The 19,692-nt window shown below is 55.7% G+C and overlaps 1 protein-coding gene and 1 long non-coding RNA gene across 2 annotated transcripts; one reads left to right on the plus strand and one right to left on the minus strand.

Moving 5' to 3' along the window:
- Nucleotides 1-6,912: 6,912 nt before the first annotated feature.
- On the minus strand, nt 6,913-8,783 carry LOC135447289 (uncharacterized). Its single transcript, XR_010440050.1, has 2 exons — nt 8,171-8,783; nt 6,913-7,433 (listed from the first exon to the last, which is right to left on the minus strand). It is a non-coding gene; the product is annotated as an uncharacterized LOC135447289 (long non-coding RNA).
- Nucleotides 8,763-16,710, plus strand: ZIC5 (Zic family member 5). Its single transcript, XM_064712210.1, is given in 4 exon segments — nt 8,763-9,092; nt 9,094-9,166; nt 9,169-10,060; nt 14,557-16,710. Coding segments are annotated over 4 exon segments (1,743 nt in total). The 5' UTR covers nt 8,763-8,769; the 3' UTR covers nt 15,012-16,710.
- Nucleotides 16,711-19,692: the final 2,982 nt, after the last annotated feature.

Genomic DNA, 19,692 nt, shown 5'->3' on the forward strand with positions numbered 1-19,692 from the left:
CACACGCACGCACACACACACACTCGCACACACAGACCCGCGCACACGCCGCCGCCGCCCCCCCGCTTCCTCCGCCGCCACCGGGATGTCAGCGCCGCCGACCCCAGCCCGCCCGGCCCCGCGCCGCTCCCCGCGTGGGCCGCGGCCCTCCCCGAGCCCCGAGCCCCCCGCCGCTGCCGGGCCTCCGCTTCTCGTTTTATCCTCCGCCGGGCATTAGCGGTGTCTCTCACGGAGAAAAACTTGCAGCCGCGGGTTCCCACGGAGCGAAGGGACCCGGGGGGTGCCCCGCGCCGCGCAGCCCCCGCCCGCTGCGGCGGAGGGGCGTGAGGAGGGGGGCAAGGAGGGGGGTGCCGGAGGCGGATTAAAAACAATAAGGGCGGCGGTGGGGGTGGGGAGGGGAGGCGGGGGGCGGGAAGGGGCCGGGGAGTGCCGGAGCGCCGCGGCGGCGGAGTTGCAGCCCCGCTCCGCCCGGGCCCTCGCTGCCTTTCGCTCTTCTGTTTATTTCGGTGGGCGCTGCTGAGGCGGCGGCTTTTTATTCCCCCCCCTCCCCCTCTTTTTCTTCCCTCCCTCCCTCGGCCTCTCTCCTTCTCCCCGCCCGCACTGGCGGCTCCTCTCCCAACGCCGCCTTCGCCCGCCGCCCGGCCGCTCTCCCGGCTCCCGCTCATTGGCCCGAGCCGCCCCGTCCATCCGGGCGCCCCCGGCCACCGGCTAATGGCGGAGCGGCCGCCCCGAGCCCTGCCCGCCCCAGCGCCCGCCCCGCGCCCCGCCGCGCCACCGCCGATCGCCCCGCGGCCGCCCGGCCCCGCGCCGCACGGGCCCGCTCCGCGCCGGTGGCCGCCGTCAGCCCCGCTCTGCCGGTGGCTTCTTGATTTTTTGGGGGAGTCACCCCCCCACCCCACCCCTCCCTGCCCGTCTCCCCTGCGGCGAGGGGAAGGGGTGGTGGGGGAGAGGCGCGCCGATCTCGGAAAATATCGATGTACGCTTTGGCATGTGATCCTGCCTCGGGAGGCAAACAAACAAAGCGAGGGGCTTAAAATATAACCCCCGCAGCCCCTTTCCTCCTTTCGGCTAAAGCAGACGAAGCCCGTGATCGATAAAGGGAGCGAGGGGGGAATCAAATAAAAGTCACGTTGACGGGGCTAGGGTGGCTGGGGCTAAAAACCCAAATCAAATAAAAATTAAAATATAAGACGGAACCGTCGCCCTGTCTGTTTGGGCTTTTAAACCACTTCTGTGGGAGCACAGAAGTCGATCTGCGATCTGCATGTGTTGTGAATGGGTATCTGAGAGCAGATGCTTTAGGAGTTTTCCTTGTCTTTTCTCTTTCTTGAAAAAAGAAACAAAAATAAACATGAAAAAAAAATCACAACCCAAAACCCCACCCTGCCATTGTTATTTGGAAACCGGATTCTTACATGGCAGGAATAAAAAGCATAAAGCCGGCACACACACACACACACACACACACACACGCACCCGCACACACACAGAGCAAACAAGTCCCCTTCCCCTCCCCCTCCAGTAAATACACGTCTGGCCCCTGATTCGGTTTGTTTTGTAGTGGCTGAAAAATAATCATCTCGAGGCCAGCAGCTCACCCAATAAATAAGGCTTTGTAAAAATCAAAGCCTGGCATAACATTTGTCGTCTTAACCACCCTGCGCGAAACCTTGCATCTCCGTACCCATCAGCTCTCTGCTTGGCAGAGAAGCAACCCAAAATATAAGGGTTTTTGTGGTTCGAGGGGTCTTTTTGAAATTCTCCCTTCGACATTCCTCCTATGGCCCCTCATGGCATTAAATCCCACATCAGACACAGGCAGGCTCAAACCTGGACCCACAGCGTCCAAGCGTGAGCTTTACAAAGAGAGATGATGGATGGATGGATGGATGGATGGATGGATGGATGGATGGATGGATAGCAGGAAGGAAGGAAGGCAGGCAAAGGTAACACTGCCTACCAAATAAGGTCTTTCCCATCATTGTCACTAAATGGTTAAAATATTTCCAAGACTGTACGAAAGTGTTTGAAATGTGCCGGTACCGGACATTAGTCTTTGAACAAGGCGAGGATTTAAATTGGGAAAAAGTGGGATTCCTTCTAATCGGAAATGGGCAATAGGAGAGAAACCGAATATTAATGCAGAGCTGCACCTCTGATGCCAACAGCCTTTTTCTCTTTGCTCGCTGTCATTCTGTCCTGCCTTTGCAGGCAGGAGTGTCTGCTCCCCAGATCTTGCCTTTCCAGGCTGTAGCTTGGGAGCATATGCTATCCTTGTCCTGACCCCCCAGGCTCCCAGGAACAGACCGCGAACAAATTCTATTTTCCTTCCCTGAAAAGATTTAGAGGCGGAGGTCTGAGCGGAGTCCTCCACCGTTGCTGGGGATTTCGAGAGCCCAAGCTGAAGAGGAAAGCTTGGTCTCCTGCATCGTCTGCCTCCAGATCAGTGATAAAAATCACACAGAAAACTGGACGTTCGCAAACACTTCCCCCCTGCCCCGATTTAAAAGAATTTACTACAACTGAGATTAGAAAAATAATAAATATGTGTAAGAAAATTGGCAGTTCAAAACAGTTTTGGGAAAAAAAATAGCAAAGGTGAATAATCATACAAATATCTACCTTCTCGATTCTTTCTTTCTTTCTTTCTTTCTTTCTTTCTTTCTTTCTTTCTTTCTTTCTTTCTTTCTTTCTTTCTTTCTTTCTTTCTTTCTTTCTTTCTTTCTTTCTTTCTTTTTCTCTTCTTCTCTCTTCTTTTCTTCTTTCTTCTTCTTCTTCTTCTCTCTCTTCTCTTTCTTCTTCTTCTTCTTCTCCTTCCTTCCTTCCTTCCTTTCCTTCTCTTCCTTCCTTTCCTTCTTCTCTTCCTTCTTCTTCCTTCCTTCCTTCCTTCCTTCCTTCCTTCTTCCTTCCTTCCTTCCTTCCTTCCTTCCTTCCTTCCTCCTTCCTTCCTTCCTTCCTTCCTTCCTTCCCTTCCTTCCTTCCTTCCTTCCTTCCTTCCTTCCTTCCTTCCTTCCTTCCTTCCTTCCTTCCTTCCTTCCTTCCTTCCTTCCTTCCTTCCTTTTCTTCCTTCCCTTTCTTCCTTCCCTTTCTTCCTTCCCTTTCTTTCTTTTAATTTTTCTGCTATTCATTTCTTCATTTCTTTTATCATTTTGTCTCCTTTTTCTTTCTTCTCCTTACCTTATTTTTTCTGCATTTCCTGCCTTCCCTCCCTCGCCCCTGGCTCTGCCTGCTCAGCGGTGCCGGCATCGGGGCGCTTTCGGGGGGACGCAGTGAATTCCATCCGGAGCCCCCGCTGGCTGGCCGCTCTCTGCTATTCTTTCAGGGCTCCAGCCCCACTCTCTCTGCAGGAAACAGAGGAGCTGATCCAAGTTCAAAGTCACGTCGCCGTCCCTCCTAAGAAGTGCTTTATTTGCCTCTGAACCGCAAAACCCCTTTCCCCCATGTCACAGGGTAACAAGGGAAGGAGCGAGGGAGGAAGGGAAGAAGGGAGGGGGGCAGAGGCACCGCGGCCAGCCCCGCACTCCCTTGTCGGGCCACCTCCACGAACACAGCCTGCGGCTCAGGGCAGCTCTCGGGGGGGAAAGCGAGCGGTCACCCCAAGTCGGTGGTAAACTGTTTTATTGAAAGAAGTTTTTCAACAGGTTTCTGGAGGTGCCAGACCTACAGAGCAAACGTCAGCTTCCCCGGGAAAGCTTTCCCGTCTTTGTAAGTTTTCCGAAATCCGCTTTAAAACTACTCTTGTCTTGTTCTTACGGGCTGGTGATGCGAAGGGAGCTGGAGAGGGGTGTGGAGGGGGAGAGGCGGGACGAGGGGAGAGCAATTTCTTGTTTCCTCTGAACTGTATACATCGCCTTCTCCTTCTGACCCTTTTCCCGAGAGGCGTCACCGCCCTCTGGGGAGGCTCCGTGCCCCCCCTTTCTCCGTGCCCTCTTTCTCTCTGGCAGCCGTGGGTGCCGCAGTGGGGGCGCAGGCTGCGGTGGGGCCGGGGGCTCTGCCCGCGGGAGGATTCGGCTGGCGACGGCCTCGTCGGGAAAAGAGGCGGAAGGACCTACCGGGGACGGGTGTGTGTGCATGTGAGAGGGAGAGGGAAAGGGGGAAGAGGGTGTCCTTCCCCCAAAATTCAGCCTTCCAGCGCAGTAACGGGACGAGATGCGGGGCGAGCGGGGGATTGTGGCCGGCCCGCAGCCTGGCGAGAAGGGGCCCGTTGAGCAGCATCACTTGCACCGTTGTCTGTATCACAGACACTCATAAATTCAACAAGCTCATCAACAGGATATTAAGTTGCAGGTTAGCTTTGATGGTGCCGATCCGAGCCACTTCTAGGCCGTTCGACCTATGACCCGTGAAGACCACATGTGTTGTCCTCTAGCCTCCCTCTGTAAAACACACACTTCGAGACAAAAGTTCTTTGTCAGGCTCTACCGGCAGAGTAATGTAAAAGAAATAGGGGAAATAATGAAAATCTCAGCCAAAGCTATAACTTTTAAACGCTTAAAAAAAAAAAAAAAAAAAAAAAAAAGAAGGGAAAAAAAGGAAAAAATACACTAGGCAGGGGCAGAAGGAAGGAGCACCTCGCTTTCGTGCCATTAATATTTATTGTTCCTTCTGTTGCACTTGTATATGTATAAACCCCCGCTCTCGGCGGCAATGCCGTGGGACGGCGGGGGCCAGGAGCAGTGTAGCACTTTTTTTCCAAGACGGGAACCTCGGCCGAGCGGCAGCCGGTGCCCCTGCCCTGCCCAGCTGCGGCTGAGGGACGCGCAGCGCCGCGGATTTTGTGCGCCCTGCCCCACTGCGCCGCTCATTCTGCAGGCAGCGCAGACCCGGCACAACGCCCCCGAAATGGGTCTGCCGCAGCACTGCCGGCCTTTATTAGATGCACCTTTTTCCATCTGGAGATGCCCATATAAACGTTAGAGGCAGGGGAGAAGCGTCCCAATAAAGCGCGATGGACTTTGTAATACAATTTATGCTGTCATTCATAAATAACAATGCCATATGGTAACCATATTGCTTATACAAGTAAAGCCGTCAAAGTGTCACTATTTGATTTATCTCAACAGCTTCTTCCAACGGTGACGTTCAGAGAGAGGGGAAGTGGGAAAGAGAGAGAGAGCAGAGCAAAATTTGGCCTGGGTTTCCTGAGACCGCCTCTCTCTTTATCTCTTTCTTTCTTTCTATATATGGATAGATAGATAGATAGATAGATAGATAGATAGATAGATAGATAGATAGATAGATAGATAGGATTTTTTTTTTCCTTCTTTTGTCCCTAACTGAGCAAACCCCAAAGGGGATGGCCCCTCTTTTCCTGGCGATGCGCGCACTGAACACGACAGCTCCGGAACTTAATGCTCCTAAATCCCTCTCCCAAAGGTGCGGCGGGTCCCGGCCCCGACAGCCCCTAGCTCCGGATCCTTGTGACAGCCTCAGGTTCCCGCCTGGACGCACGGAGCGACGACATTTGGCATAGGAGAAGTTTAATTCTTAAGAGTGCAAGCTATCCATCCGCTGAGCCCCTCCATAGGGAAGAGGTGGGGAGTCTCACTGCCATATCGCTACTCTCTTTCCCTTTCGTGCCTCTGGGCAGCCTCCCGCTCTCGGCCGAAGTGCCGGCGTCTCCGTGCAATCCCCCTGACGGGACGGTGGGCAGGGTGCCGTGGGTCCGTCCTGCCCGTGTGGGTCCCCACGGGGCTGTGCCTCGGGGCGCTCCGTCCCGCTGCGGGCGGACTCCACCTCCGATGGAGCACGTTCGGGGAGGGCACCGTGCCACAGGCTCCCCACGAGCAGCAGAGCAGCACCACGGGCGTGGAAAGCCACCCGCGACGGCTCGGGAGGAGAGCAGGCTTTCCTGGCGTATTTGGGGAGCCTAGCAGCTCTTCCCGGGGAAAGCAGCAATCGCGCTCCCTTTCCAATGGCTCCCCAGAAGAATGTTTTACACCTTATAAAATATTGCTCCCCGCTCCCTAACTATCAATAAGACGTGCATTAAGACGATTGTTTGTAAATGGTGTTCATGATCATTAGCATACATTTACATAATGCAGCTCACAGCACAGCGTTTTACGGTTAAACACCTCCTAAAGCCGATAGCCCGAGCTCAGTTTATAGAGGAAGCTTTACGAAATAAATGTGAAGGCTTCCAGGCTTTCACCCCGCCTCTGCAGCCTCCCGCGATGTCCCTTGGCAGGTTTGCCGGCGAGCGGAGCCCTGCGGGAGGGCTGTGCAGCCGGCTCCGCCGCGGGAGCGGGGCTCGTTCCGACCCCCGACGGGGGCTCTGGGGTTGTGGGGGGCTGTGGGGGCAGCACAGCACGCCTCCCCTCTGCTGCAGCCCGGGGGCAGCGGCAGCCCGGGCCTGAGCTGGTGTCGGTGAGTTAATGGGCTTTAAATTCTCCATGGCTCTTCTGGAGCTGGCAGCGTCCAAAACAGTCCCTGCGCGGGCAGCCACCTTCTCTGCCCGGCGTTTGCAGCCAGTCCTAAAAATGAGCGAATTTCCACGTGAGTCTCCATCAACCCCTCCCTCCCACAGTCACAGGTCAGCTGCCTATTAGCCAGCTATAAAATAATTCCATTTTTTTATGGCCTCTCATAAAAAGAAATTGATCGGGGTATATATTTGAATTAAGACATATTAAATCGATGACAGATACACATCACCTGCGTTTAACAGGAGAGGGACAGGGAGCGTGCAGAAGGTTCCACGGAGCTGTGATACTTGTTGTTCACCTCCACAGCATCTCCCATCAAACCATTCCATCTCTGGATCTTGCTCCAGCAAGGCACCCAGAATTTGGGGAGGAAGGGCATTATTTGGCTGGACGTGTAGAAAATACATGTGTATAAATACCCATACAGACGTACGGCTACTTTGCGTGAAGTTTTTACTGTGCAATAAAACCATCGAGCAGCCGCTTTTAAAAACCCAGGGATCATTTATTCCCATTCCTTGCCTTGCAGCATCACTGAAACTCCCGCGGCTGCCACACGAGCCGGGAGCACTGGCTCGTCTCCCGTGGGGGAGAGAAGGGAGGGAACCGGCGGGTCTCTCTCTCTCCCTTGAGCTCCCCCTAGAGCCTCTCGCCCCCCTTTTGGCAGCCGTGGGCCAAATCCTGCGAGATTTTCCCCCGCGAGGGGCAGAGGAGGGAGAGCCTGAAGCCTGGCCCAGGAAATGCCGGACCAGCACGGGGCTTCCTTTGAACGTGGCTTGGCACGGGGAAGCGGCCAAGACGCATAGATGTAGTTTCGTCAAGGGGATTCGGTGGCCGGGGAGAGCCGGAGGTGCGTGTGGGTCCGCTGGCGTCCCCTGCCCCGTTTCCTCTCCCGGAGAGGCGGAGGAGAGTCCCTGGCTGCCCCGCAGGCAGGCAAGGGCAGCCAGCTTGGCTGCACTTTCCATGAGCCCGGGAGCTCAAGGCATTCCCAGGGGCACCAACAGCCTAAAGAAAGCAGATGACATATCAGTAAAAGCTACTTCTCCTCCCTCAGAAAAGTCGCGACAGTGCTCCTTTCCCCTTTTGGCTCGCAGGGAAATCCCGGCCTTGCCTAATCAACTCCCTCAAAGAGCAGCAGCATCCTTTGTACCGAAGGGCCAATTTCGGCGCTCCACAAAGAGCTTCGCTTTCGAGGAGCAGCACACCCCGCACCCCAGGGGCGGTCCCATCGCTGTCCCCGCCCGTCCTTTACCTCTGCCCCCTTGCAGGAGAGCTCCCACTTTTCCTGCCTTTTCCTCTGGGGCAGCTGCTCGGGGCCGACACACGCCAGCCGGAGACTCCCCCGTTTCCCACCCTACCCTTCGGACATCCGAAGGAGTCGAGGAGCATTTATGCTCGGGGCCAGTAGCGCTGCGGGGGTTTCATCTCTATTTCGCCGCTGCTGAATGAGGGCTGGAGGGGATGCAGCTGCCCGGAATCCGGCTGTGGGACAGCCGAGGGGAGTGGGGGGGGGGTCTCCCCGGGATGCCCCGGGAAGCCGCTGCGGGAGGAGGGAGCCCCAAAGCGGCAGCGAGCGCAGGCTCCCAAAACTTGGCTCTAACATGTGCCATTGCCCCCCTCCTCCTCCCCTCCCCGCTCACTCGTTTATTTTGTAAAGGAAAGGAATCCCAACCCCCGCCGTTTTCTTTTCAGGGAAACTTTGGCCGCCTTCTCCCAGCGGTGCCTTGGGCATGAGTACGCACAGGCTCGGCCTCGCGTGGGCGTGGGGTTGCGCACATTGTTGCAGGAGGGAGCGCTTTCCCGCCTCATCCATGAATGAACGCGGCCCTCCAAAAAAAAATAAAAAAGATAAGGGAACTGAGCGCAGAGCCGGGCAGCAGCCGCGCCGCCAGGCGAGGAGAGAAACCCCACGGCCCCGCAAACGTAAACACGGCGGAGCACCTGAGCGGGGCGCCCCGTCCGGTGCCCGGGGAGCGGAGGCGGCTGCTGCTGCCCGGTGCTGCCGGCGGGGGGCGGCGGGGGAGGCGCCGGGCGCGCCCGTCGGGCCCCGCGAAGTTTTGCGAGTGCAACTTCGGGGGGCGGCGCGGGGGGGCCCGGGGGGGCGGCGGGGGCGGATCCCCGCTGCGCCGGCGGCCTGAAAGGGAGCCAATCGCGGGGCCCCGGCCGCTGCCAATCATCGCCGTCCGTCCAATCCCTCCGGCGCGGTGTCCGAGCCGTATTCCCCAGCGCGCCGCCGAAGTGTGGTGAGGGCTCTGCCAATCGCGGGCGGGCAGAGCGGGGCCAGGGATGCGCGGGGCTCGGAGCGCAGACAAAAGAAGTTAAAGAGCCGCTTAATATATACATGTTTTTGAAGGCGGGTAAAGGGAAAAAAATAACAACAGCGAGCGTAGATGGGCTTGGCTGTGTCGTTATGGAGCCCCCTTTGAGCAAGAGGAACCCGACACTGAGATTAGCGGATTTGGCAGCGGCTCAGCCCCATCCTCACCAGAACATGACAGGCTTCCCGGGGCTGGGGAACCACCACGTCCACCCCCACCACGCGGCCCACCTCCACCCCGGGGACGCGGGCGGCGACCCCGGCGGCGCCCTCACGCCGCTCGGACCCGAGCACATGGCGCAGCCCGCCGCCCTCAAGCTCACGCCCGAGGCGCTCACCGCCGCCGCCTTCGCCGCGCCCGCCGCCACCACCGCCGCCGCCGCCGCCGCCACCGCCGCCGCCGCCACCACCGCCGCCGCCTACGCGCCTCCCGCCGCCGCCCTCCCGGGATACCCGTCGGGGGAGGCGGCGGGCCGGGACTTTCTCCTGCGGCGGGAGCTGCCCGCCGCCGCCGCCGTGCACGGGGCGCTGGGCGAGCAGCACCCGCCCGCCGGCTCCCCCCACCTTCCGCATCCGCCGCCGCACGGCGTCTTCATCTCGGCCGCCGGCACCTACGGCGCGACCGACGGGGCGCACGCCGCCTTCCCGCCGCCGCCGCCCGGCGAGCAGGGCGCGCCCGCCGGCCGCCACCCGCCGCTCAACGGGCAGATGCGTCTGGGGCTGGCGGCCGCCGCCGCCGGGGAGCTCTACGGGCGCGCCGAGGCGCACTACGGGGCCGCCGCCGCCTCCTCCTCCTCCTCGGCGCTGCAAGGCTACGGCTCCGTCAACCTCAACCTGGCGGCGGCCGGGCACGGGCACCCGCACCACCCCCATCCCCACCACCACCATCATCACCACCACCACCACCATGGCCACGTCGGGGCCGCGGCGGCGGCGGCGGCCGGGGCCTTCCTGCGATACATGCGACAGCCCATCAAGCAAGAGCTGATCTGCAAGTGGATCGACCGGGAGCCGCCTCCTCCACCTCCGCCGCCGCCACCGGGCGCTAGGAAGCCTTGCTCCAAAACTTTCAGCACGATGCAGGAGCTGGTGAGCCATGTCACCGTGGAGCACGTCGGTGGGCCCGAGCAGAGCAGCCACGTGTGCTACTGGGAGGAGTGTCCCCGTGAAGGCAAGCCCTTCAAAGCGAAATACAAACTCATCAACCACATCCGAGTACACACGGGAGAGAAGCCCTTCCCTTGCCCCTTCCCCGGCTGCGGGAAGGTCTTCGCTCGCTCTGAAAACCTCAAGATCCACAAGCGGACTCATACAGGTGGGTTGTTCTTCACACCCCCACCCCCCCTCCCCGCAAGGGTTTCCTTCCTTCATTTTTTTTTCTCCCCTTTCCTCCTCTTTTCCTCCTCTCCTACGCACCGCCGAACATGTGACTTTTTCATGAATAAGTAATTCGGCAGCACACGGGCCACGCACACAGAGCTACGTACACGCACCCGGCCCCTCTGCCCTGCACACACGTGTCGCGTCCCCCCCTCCAGCCCCCCCTTCACCTTGGGCAGCTCCCTCCCCACCCCCACCCCCTCCGCTGCCCACCTCCCGCATCCCGGCAGCACCGGATAAATACACCGATTAATAAATAACGCGGAGCCGGGCGAAGATGAGCAGCAGCCCCTGCGGAAGAGCGAGGAGAGGATGAGCGCTCGCCCTTCCCTGCTCCCGCCGCCCTTGTCCGGGGCGCTCCGGGGGGCTCTCCCCGGGATGGGAGGCGCTGCGCTTTGCCCCGTCCCCCCGGCACGCCGGAGGACGGCGGTTCTGCCCTTCCTGCCGCTTCTGTCGGCGGGGACGGAGCCGGGCGGGTGCCGCTTGGCCCGGCGGAGATGGGGCCGCGGGGGCTCTTGGGGGCGCAGTTCCCCTGCGCTGCGGGCGGCGGTGCCGGTGCTCGGGGCTGCCGGTGCTACCGGCGCTGCCGGGCTGCCCTGTGACCAGCGCTCTGGGGCTGCCCCGCTCCGGGACTGTCCCTGCTAGCGGGACCAGCGATGCTGCCGGGTGTGCCCCCCGGCCTGGGCTACCGGTGTTGCGGAACCACGGGGGATGCTGAGGGCGCTGCGCTGCCGGGACTGCCCGTGCCGCCGGGCTACCGGAGTGCCGCCGGTGCCGCGGCTCCGGGCGCTGCCTGGGCTGCTGCCGCCGGCGGCAGTGCCCGCGGAGCCGGGAGCAGGGAGCGAGGCGGGGGAAGGCTCTCACCGGAGGACGCTGCCCTCCCTTTGTGGATCTGAGAAGCAAACTTCAAAGTCTCCCCGAGTGCTCGGCGGGGTACGGGAGGAGGGAGCGGCACCCCCGGAGAACGCCTCGGGGAACAGGCGGGGGCCCCTGGAAGGGCTTAGGGTGTCTTTGAGACTTTTAGTGTTTTTTATTTTTTTGGGTTTGGTTTTGATGTTTTTTTTTTGTTTTGTTTGGTTTTTTTTGTTTTGGTTTTTTTTTTTTTGTTTTTTTTTTTGGGTTGGGTTTTTTCCTCCACTTTCTCCTCATTCTTCGCCACTCCCGAAATACGCATTTCCATCTGGGTGTAAAATACTGCCGAAAACGAACGAAGCCGGGATTTATAGTGGCAGACAAATATTATTCCTTGGAGAATACTTAAGGAAGTGGAGTTGCCGTAATTGCTTTCTTGATTTATTGTTTGCTGCTCGGGAAGAGAAAAGCGGCGACCGTACAACGTGTTTTTCCGATGTAAAACCAAATGGCCCATGGCTGAAAGGATTATAGATTTTTATCTCCAGAATATGTCAGGCACGAGCCCGTGTGTAGCAGCGGAGCCCTGAGGGTGCCTGGCGCTCTACACCCCGAGCCGGGCATGGTGTGTGGGGAGATTCCTCCGGGGCAGAGGAGGGGGCAAGGTCTGACACTTTTTGTTGTTGTTGTGTTAACGACACCGCGGAATGAGTTAGCTGGAGGCCCGCGGTTTTGTGATCTGTTCGAAAAACTAAAGTTCACCGCGGACTTTTCTGGGCTCCTCAACTCCTTACCCATCTCAGCTCCAAGGGGCAGGCGGGAGGGAGGTGGGAAAAGAAGCTTGCGTGGAGGCAAAGAGGTTCAGCCGGGAAAAAGAGCCCCCCACCAAAACTCGAATGCGTAGCACAGTTTGCAGCTCTTAGATGAGGTCGAGCATTGCCCCGAGACAATGCGTGGGACGTGGCTTCTTGCAAAGAAAATTTGGAGAAGTTTTCAGCTACCCGCAGTCCCCGGGAGGATGTGTGTGCGTGAGCCCACGAAGAAAGGCTCTGTCCACGCAGAGTGGATAGATGCACTCTATCGTTGCACCAAAGCAGCCCTCGGGGAGAGGGGCAATATCCCACCCCTAATGACATCTCTGCCCATGGGAGGGCAAAGGCGACAGGAGCCTTTCCCTACGTATTTCTCCCCACGCCTTCGAGTGGACAAGGGATCCTAAACTTTCTGCCCCTTCCTATCAGATTAATTACTGTCATTTTGCCACTTCGGCTTTAACTTAGTCATGTGCAGCCAGGGAGCAGGAGAGATTTACAAACTATTCGTATATTATGGGCATTTGGCGCGCCCGGGGGAAAAAATAATAGCATTATAATTGCATCATTAGGCGGTTTTGCATATTTCTGGTAATTCTTGAGGAAGAAGAGTATTTCAGTAATTCAGGAAGCGTTTGTTGTTTGGGACCTTTTTCTCCCCTTTTTTTTTTTTTTTTTTTTTTTTTTTTTTACTTTTACCTCAGAAGCATCCTCCGGGGGGCTGCACAGCAAGCTCTGCAGCTGCTGCCCTGTTCTGGGGACAAATCACTATTCCCAAACCCGGTGCATTCCACGGGGAATCGGGACCTAGTCCCTTCTGCAATTTTGCTTTCTCCTTGCCAAGGACGATGCTCAGGCTTCCTTCCAGCGATTCCTAGACCTTCCAAAAAAGTGATCCCGAGCCCCATCTGTACCTCTCCCTTCCACCCGCACTGCTGGTGCCAGGAGGAGTGAGGGGACGGCGCCCGGCATCTCGCCCCCTTCCGTGGGTTGAAACCACCTACAAATGGTTAAACTCTGACGTGTGCCCTCGTCAGCACAACGGGGACACACCGGGACCTTCGCCAGTCCTGGACTTATGGGGAATTTTGTCGTGGCGATCTGGAGTCTGGGGAGGGTGCCCACGCGTGAATCCGGGTGGAAAGGCACTTCCCTAAAACCCTGAGGGAGTGGACACTGTTTGGTCTAGCTGGTTGGAGCATTTCTCAGGGGGCTTCGGGCTCTGCCGGGCACAGCCAGCAGCAGAATGTGTGAGCCTTCAGCATTGGGGTAACACAGTTAGAAACTGCCCAAAACCTCTGGGAGATTTGCTTTGTTTTCCCAGGAAAATTAATAGTAATTAATGAACAAACGAAGTGACTGGAAGCTTGTCTCAGGGGTGTGCGAGGTTTTCATGCACTTAAAACCCATGAGGCACAATTTAATTTTTTTTCTCTTTCTCTTTTTTTTTTTTTTTTTTTTTTTAAGATAAACCTTGCACTTTCTAGTGCTACCACATTGGTGGTAGGTGAGCCGATTTTAATTGAACAAATTGATGCATAAATAAGCTGTGGAGGTGTATGTTTCTATAGTAACAGCCAAGAAATTGCTTCTAAAAATAAAAATAGTTTTCTTAGTCCCATTATTATTTTAATAAATAATAAACGCAATACGATCTTGCAAAGGGGAGGAGTAGTAAAAATCGCTTGCTAGTAAGGAGAAAATGTCCACCGAGAGAGCTGCTGGGTTGTTATTTCTGAGCCCTCAGAGCAAATCACATCTGAAAATACATATCAGCCACGTCTAAAGGGACTCAATAGTAATGACAAAGATTATCAGTGCAAGTCTGTCTGTGCTGGACTCCCGTGTAGCACGGCAGAGTGAGAAAAACTCGCTGCAAGAAGCTTCCGTACAGGGATCTGCCACTTTTTTCTTTTTCCTCTGGTGTCTCAGCAAGAGGCATTTACCCAGCCCCATTCGGGATCTGCGAGGAAGGGTCTGCTCGGAGCTATGGGGAAGGACACGGCTATAAGCAGCAGAACATCTGTGTTCCAGGGTGTGCTGCAGGAGACGAGCGCGTGTGAGAGAGCTACGCCAGGCTAACAGCCCCGGGCTGATTTTCACAACCCCTTTAACTGTTAGGCAATGTGTAAAAACTCTTCAAAGTACATCACCCGCACACGTTTAGACCCAAATTTGCCCAGGGTGAGCAGTTACGCTGCCCTCATCTCCGATGTCTCGGCTGGTGCCCCCAACTTGCAGGTTCCCAGTCCGGGCTGCGGGTGCTCCCTCCTTTGTGTCGGGATGCTTAAACAGGTGTTACTTTTATTTTCCCCAAACTAATTATTCCTCCAGCGCAGTGCCCATTGGGAAAGGATTACGCAGGAGATGTGCCAGGCGAGCCAGGCTGCCGGCGAACGCCAGCCCTCGCAGGCAAAGGCATTGAGAGGTTTTGTTTGGGCTCGGTCATTAGAGCGGTAATGAAGGATTCTCGTGTGCGAGGGGAGCGCCGCCGAGGGCAAACAAGGCCGGGGGGGCCCTGCCGCCGCCAGCCCGGGACTCGGGGCCTGAGGGCTGCCAGCGACGTGTGACAGGCAGCAAAACACGGGGGAAAAGTCGGAAACCTCGGGCATGTCAGGACTGTCGCGAAGGGGGAGGAAAGAAGGGCGAGGGGAGGAAAAGGAGGGAAGGGGGATGTTTGCCCTCGCCGCTCGCCCCGCAGGCCGCGCTGCGGAGGGGCTGCGAGCAGGGCCGGTGACGGTGCCGTGTGTCCCCTGTGTCCCCGCAGGGGAGAAGCCCTTCAAGTGCGAGTTCGACGGCTGCGAGAGGAAGTTCGCCAACAGCAGCGACCGCAAGAAGCATTCCCACGTGCACACCTCGGACAAGCCCTACTACTGCAAGATCCGCGGCTGCGACAAGTCCTACACGCACCCCAGCTCCCTGCGGAAGCACATGAAGATCCACTGCAAGTCGCCGCCGCCCTCCCCGCCGCCGGGCTCGCAGGGCTACGCGGCGGCGGGGCCCCCCGACGGCCCGCTGCCCCCCGAGGCAGAGCCGGCCGCCGAGCCGCCCCGCGGCCGCCGCGCCGCGCTCTCGCCGCCGGTCACCGACCTCAGCGAGTGGTACGTCTGCCAGGCCGGGGGCGCGCCCCGCCGGCCCCGCACCCCCTCCAGCCGCGGCACCTCCCCGGCATCCGAGGAGGATGAGCCCCACAGGACCTCGGGAGGCAGAACTGCTCCCTAGGGCCGTGCCGAGCCGTGCCAAGCTGCCGGTGGCCCCGGCCCCACCGCACTGGCCCGGGCCGCAGAGGCAGCCACCTGGCACGGGGCGCTGCCGTGGAAGTGCCATCAGGTTTGACTCGCGCTATTTATTCCATGTACGAAACCCTATGGTGTTTGTATGGTAACTAATTTAATTAAAGAGACTCGGACCTTTTTTTTTTTTTTTGTAAATAAAAGCATTAATAACGCCAGGCTGGGCTGTCCCAGCCACCCGAGCCGCACAGTTTTGCAGGGGGACGGTGTCAATGGAGATGCCCATCTTCCACTCTGCCCATGCCCATTGCTCTTAACAAGATTAAGCTGGCGAAGGCTGCAAACAAGCAGAGCCCAGCCAATCTCTGGAATGGCTCTTAAGTACCTTAGCTGCCACCCCAGGGCCTCCTCTTTGGCCTGGGTAAAGCTCCAGGTCAGCAGCAGCCTCTTGACTGTAAAGCAGCACCTGCTAAAGCTCCGGCTAGTCAAGGACAGGTTGCACATCCCTTAAAATAAAATTAAATAAATGCATTTCCCCGCCCCTCTTGCAGTTCAGCTCCTTTGTAGCTGAGGGTTTCTCTCCCGAGTCGGGGGATCCCACCTGCACCCGGCATTTTCTCTGCAGCCTTTCTTTCACCCTTAGCCGTAACATTGTGCAAACGATTTACGAAAGGAAAGACAAAAGATGCAGGACTCCTTTTTCACTCCTCCACGGTTTGTACTTGTATGGCTCCTAGAACGTAGCCAGAGAATAAAAGAAACACGCTGCTATTTGACAACTGTGATACTGTGATACATTTTTGATTTTTTTCCCCCTAAAAACAGCACACGGAAACTCTGCGAATTTTGCTTTCCTTGGGGTTGATGTTATTATTACTCTGATTATTATTGTTTTTTTTTTAAAGTTCGTCTCTCAGATGAAGATTTTGCCTCATGCTCCCTCCAGCCCTCTGGGGGTTGGGAGGGGGAGCAGCCCCCCGGGCCTGACGACTCCCGGAGAAGGGGGCAGGCACAGAGGGATTATCTTTTTATTATTATTTTTATGTATATTATTTCATCTCTCCAACTGAGCTGATGCCTGCGTGCTTTTCAGCATCCCCCTGAAGTGGCCCGGCAGAGTCACCTGGCAGGTGGGGACCAGAGCTGCTGGGAGGGAAGCCCGGGGTGGGGACACGGGCTGGGCTCGGGGTGCCAGCCTGCCCAAAGCTGCCAAGAGCCAGCCCTGCGGCCAGGGGCTGCGGGAACACCCCAGCCCAGAGCCCTGGAGTCGGGAGCGGGGCGCAAATGAAGTAAAGAGCACTAATTCCTCCTCAGAGACCCTGAGAGAAGAAGCGGCAGCAGCCTCCCTCCCCTCCCCTCCCCCAGGGCTTGTGGAAATGTGTTTTGTGTGCCGTGAATGGTGGATGTCGTCTTGTCATTGTTAATAACGTGTATGTGAACGCGATTATTTTGTACAGTCAAATTAATTTATTTTCTGACATCACCCTTGTTTTCCTTTTTTTTTTTTTTTTTGACTCCCCTGTAACAGTACAGAGCACACCAAAGAATTATCTTATTAATTTTGGTGATAGATTGTTGTTTATGCTGATGTGGTTTGTACAAAAAAGAAATCATTATATTTTTCAGCTTACTTGAATGAACGATGTAATGTGAAACAGACTCTTCCTGCATGTCCTCCGTGCGGTGTGTTGGTGCTGATAATATATAAATTTATGTATAGTTCATAGAGATATTATATTATTAGTACAGTGCATGGTGCTGTCACTCTGGAAGCCTTTAAACGTTGTCTTCATATTGTTGTGTTGGATCTAAAGAAGCAGGCGTTACTTTGAAAACAAGCCGAAAACTTGAATAGAAAATAATTTTTTAAAGCTCATTCAATTTGCTTTTTATTCGTTTTTCAAAGCCCATTTGAATAAATAGAAAATAATAAACTGAGGTATGAACTTTTTAAAAAATAATTTATGTAATGTAATCTTATTAGAGATATATTGGTGCTGGTTTATAAACGAACTTTTTAATTTATGCATTTTTTCAATAACAGATTGCACTATACATTACGACATGGCAGGGTTTATAAACTATGGCTCGGGGGGATATATCACTATTTTTATGTATTTGCTACACGTAGGGTCACACACTTGCCCAACAGTTTTATGACACATGATACCTCCTAAATAATAATAAAAAATTGCTAATTTAAAACTTTTCATCTCTGTAAACCCCATAAAATCAACAAAAAAAAATCATGCAAATGAATAAAAATATTATTCCTACGTATTGCATGTGCCTTACTAACAGACAAGGGGCAGAGACAGACCAGAACACCCCCTTTCCCCCGGGGGTCAGCAGGTAAATCCAGACCCAGCCACAGCCTCCCAGGTGTTGGGGGCGGCTGAGGTGCTCCGGCTTTGCCCAGAGAAACCTGCGAGTAAATAGGGCTCTCCTGCGGGTTCTCCTCTCTCTGCAGCCGGGCAGAGCAGGGATGCTCGGGCAGAGCCAGCCCCTCTCCCCGGGGTTGCGGGCCTCGCTCCCGGGGCTGTGTGCCCCGATCCGGGCTGAGGGCGGCCCGGGCTGAGGGTTTTGGGGTGCCCGGTGCCGATGGAGCAGCTGGGTGCCTGCTGCTGCCATCCCGGGCACAGGGGGAAGAGAGGGAGGGACAGACAGACAGAGGGACGACACAGGCACAGGCCAGACATTCACACACATGACATTCTTCATCTCTGTCAAGGACAGAGAGAATATAAAATCGGAATATAAAATCTAATCAATTAACATGTTTATATCTGTTGGGGAGAAAACCCAAAACAGCAACACCAAAACAACAACAAAAAAGGGAGATTTTCCTGGCAGCGTTCTCTTGAGGATACTCATGAGTTAAATAGCACTGCTCTTCGGTAGTAGCCATATAAGCGAAACCGTAGGCCAGAAGATGATTCTGAAACTCAGAGTGAGGTCAGACAAGAAATAACGCCGGGAAATCACCAGAATGAAGGAGAAGAAAAACCCCGAAGTTTTCAGAAGCTGAGTGAGGACAGGTTTCTCGTTTCGAGAGAGGAAAACTGAGTAAAACCCGTGAAAAAAATCCGGACAGAATCGTGTGTCGGCATCCTCCAGGATTATTTCCTCTTTTAAAATTTCTTTTAAAATAAAATAAATTAAATAAAACTGGCCCAGAGTGATTGTACCCCCGCCCTGTAATTTACCAGTGCTTGAAAATGACTGGTCAAAATGTCAAGAACAGTTTCACCAAAAGGTTAGAGTGTTTTTTAAGTCAGTTTTGTTAAATGTGGTAAAGGTGAAACAGGTTGCAAAGAGTTGTTTCAAGCAGAATGACAATAACCAACATACGAAGCAGAAAAACACTCATAAATGAGGGCTCCAATCAATGGGAAAACTTATAGCTCCCTAATGAAGTTTCTTGTGAAAAGGAGGGCGACACAAAGCCACCGAGACATGAATCATTCATGGGAAATATAAAAGATAAAAGATATCTGACAATGAGCAGAACCTTGTATAGAGTGTCTAAAACAAGTTTCCCCTTCTTATTTTCTGCTTCCCCCCCCCTCCAGCCTCCCTCTCCTAGTGTTCCCTGCCCGCCCTATAGAGTTAACATTGACCAGTGCACGTCCTGCCCCACTTCAAAGTAATTTAGCCCAGAACGGAAGGCTTGGCGCTTGGACAATCTTCATGGTGTGTTAGGATTTCTATGGCAATTGGCAAGCAAGACGTTCCCATCTGAATATGGCTCAAAGAAAGCCACTTATTGACACCGAGTTGGCCATCATCAAAGACTTCATCTTTTCCTAGGCGAAACGTGGTCCTAGCAAACACTGTTTAAATCATCTACCTTTGTAGTCGCGGCTGGGAGACATCTCGCCCCACACTATTGCTGGCGCTCGGCCCTTTAAAGGCGACAGCGGCGGTAGCGAAGTTTGAAGGGACTAAGAAATTTCGGGAGTGTGGGAAATGGCATTGCGGGGAGGGGGGCTGTGGATGTGGATAAGCGGGGAGCTCTCGGGGCTGCTCCCCCCGACGCCCCCGCCACGGGCAGGGTGTGGGACGCGGCGCGGCCGGGATAGGCTGCTGCTTTGTTTTTCAAAGCACGGGTGGCGGGGAGAACCGAGGATTTTCAGGGTTTTTCTCCGCGTGTTTCGTGCTTCTGGAGATGTCGCCAGGGAGTTGTGGAGCGCTGGCGAGGCTGGACCGTCACACACTTCCCCCCCTCCCCCCGCCCCTTCCCCCGCCGTCACCCCGGAAAAATATTCCCAGGTGGAGCGGGCAGGACGGAGCGGGAGTGTGCGGGAGCCGCACTCCCATCGCACGCCGGCACACACGCTCCCCCCGGCCGGACACCCGAAGGCCGGCGGGGCGCTGCCGCCGCTCCCCCCGCATCCCGCGCAGCCCCGGCACACACAACCACGCTCCCGCATTCACACACACACCACGCAAGTGCCTAATCAGGCAGGGAGAAGTTCAAAGGCAGGTTCTTTGAAATTCAAACTACTGCTTTTATGGTACATCAACATGGAGCGTTAGGATTGCTATGGCAATGAGGGCAGCAAAAGCAAGCTGCATTTAAAATAGTCCACCTCGATTCGAGACACTCTATTAAGATACAGTTGCATTGACCTTTAGTTTCATGCCGTATTAGCGCAGTCAATTTTCAC

The sequence above is a fragment of the Zonotrichia leucophrys genome, chromosome 1 (assembly GCF_028769735.1).
Source record: "Zonotrichia leucophrys gambelii isolate GWCS_2022_RI chromosome 1, RI_Zleu_2.0, whole genome shotgun sequence".
In the NCBI taxonomy this organism is placed as follows: Eukaryota; Metazoa; Chordata; class Aves; order Passeriformes; family Passerellidae; genus Zonotrichia; species Zonotrichia leucophrys.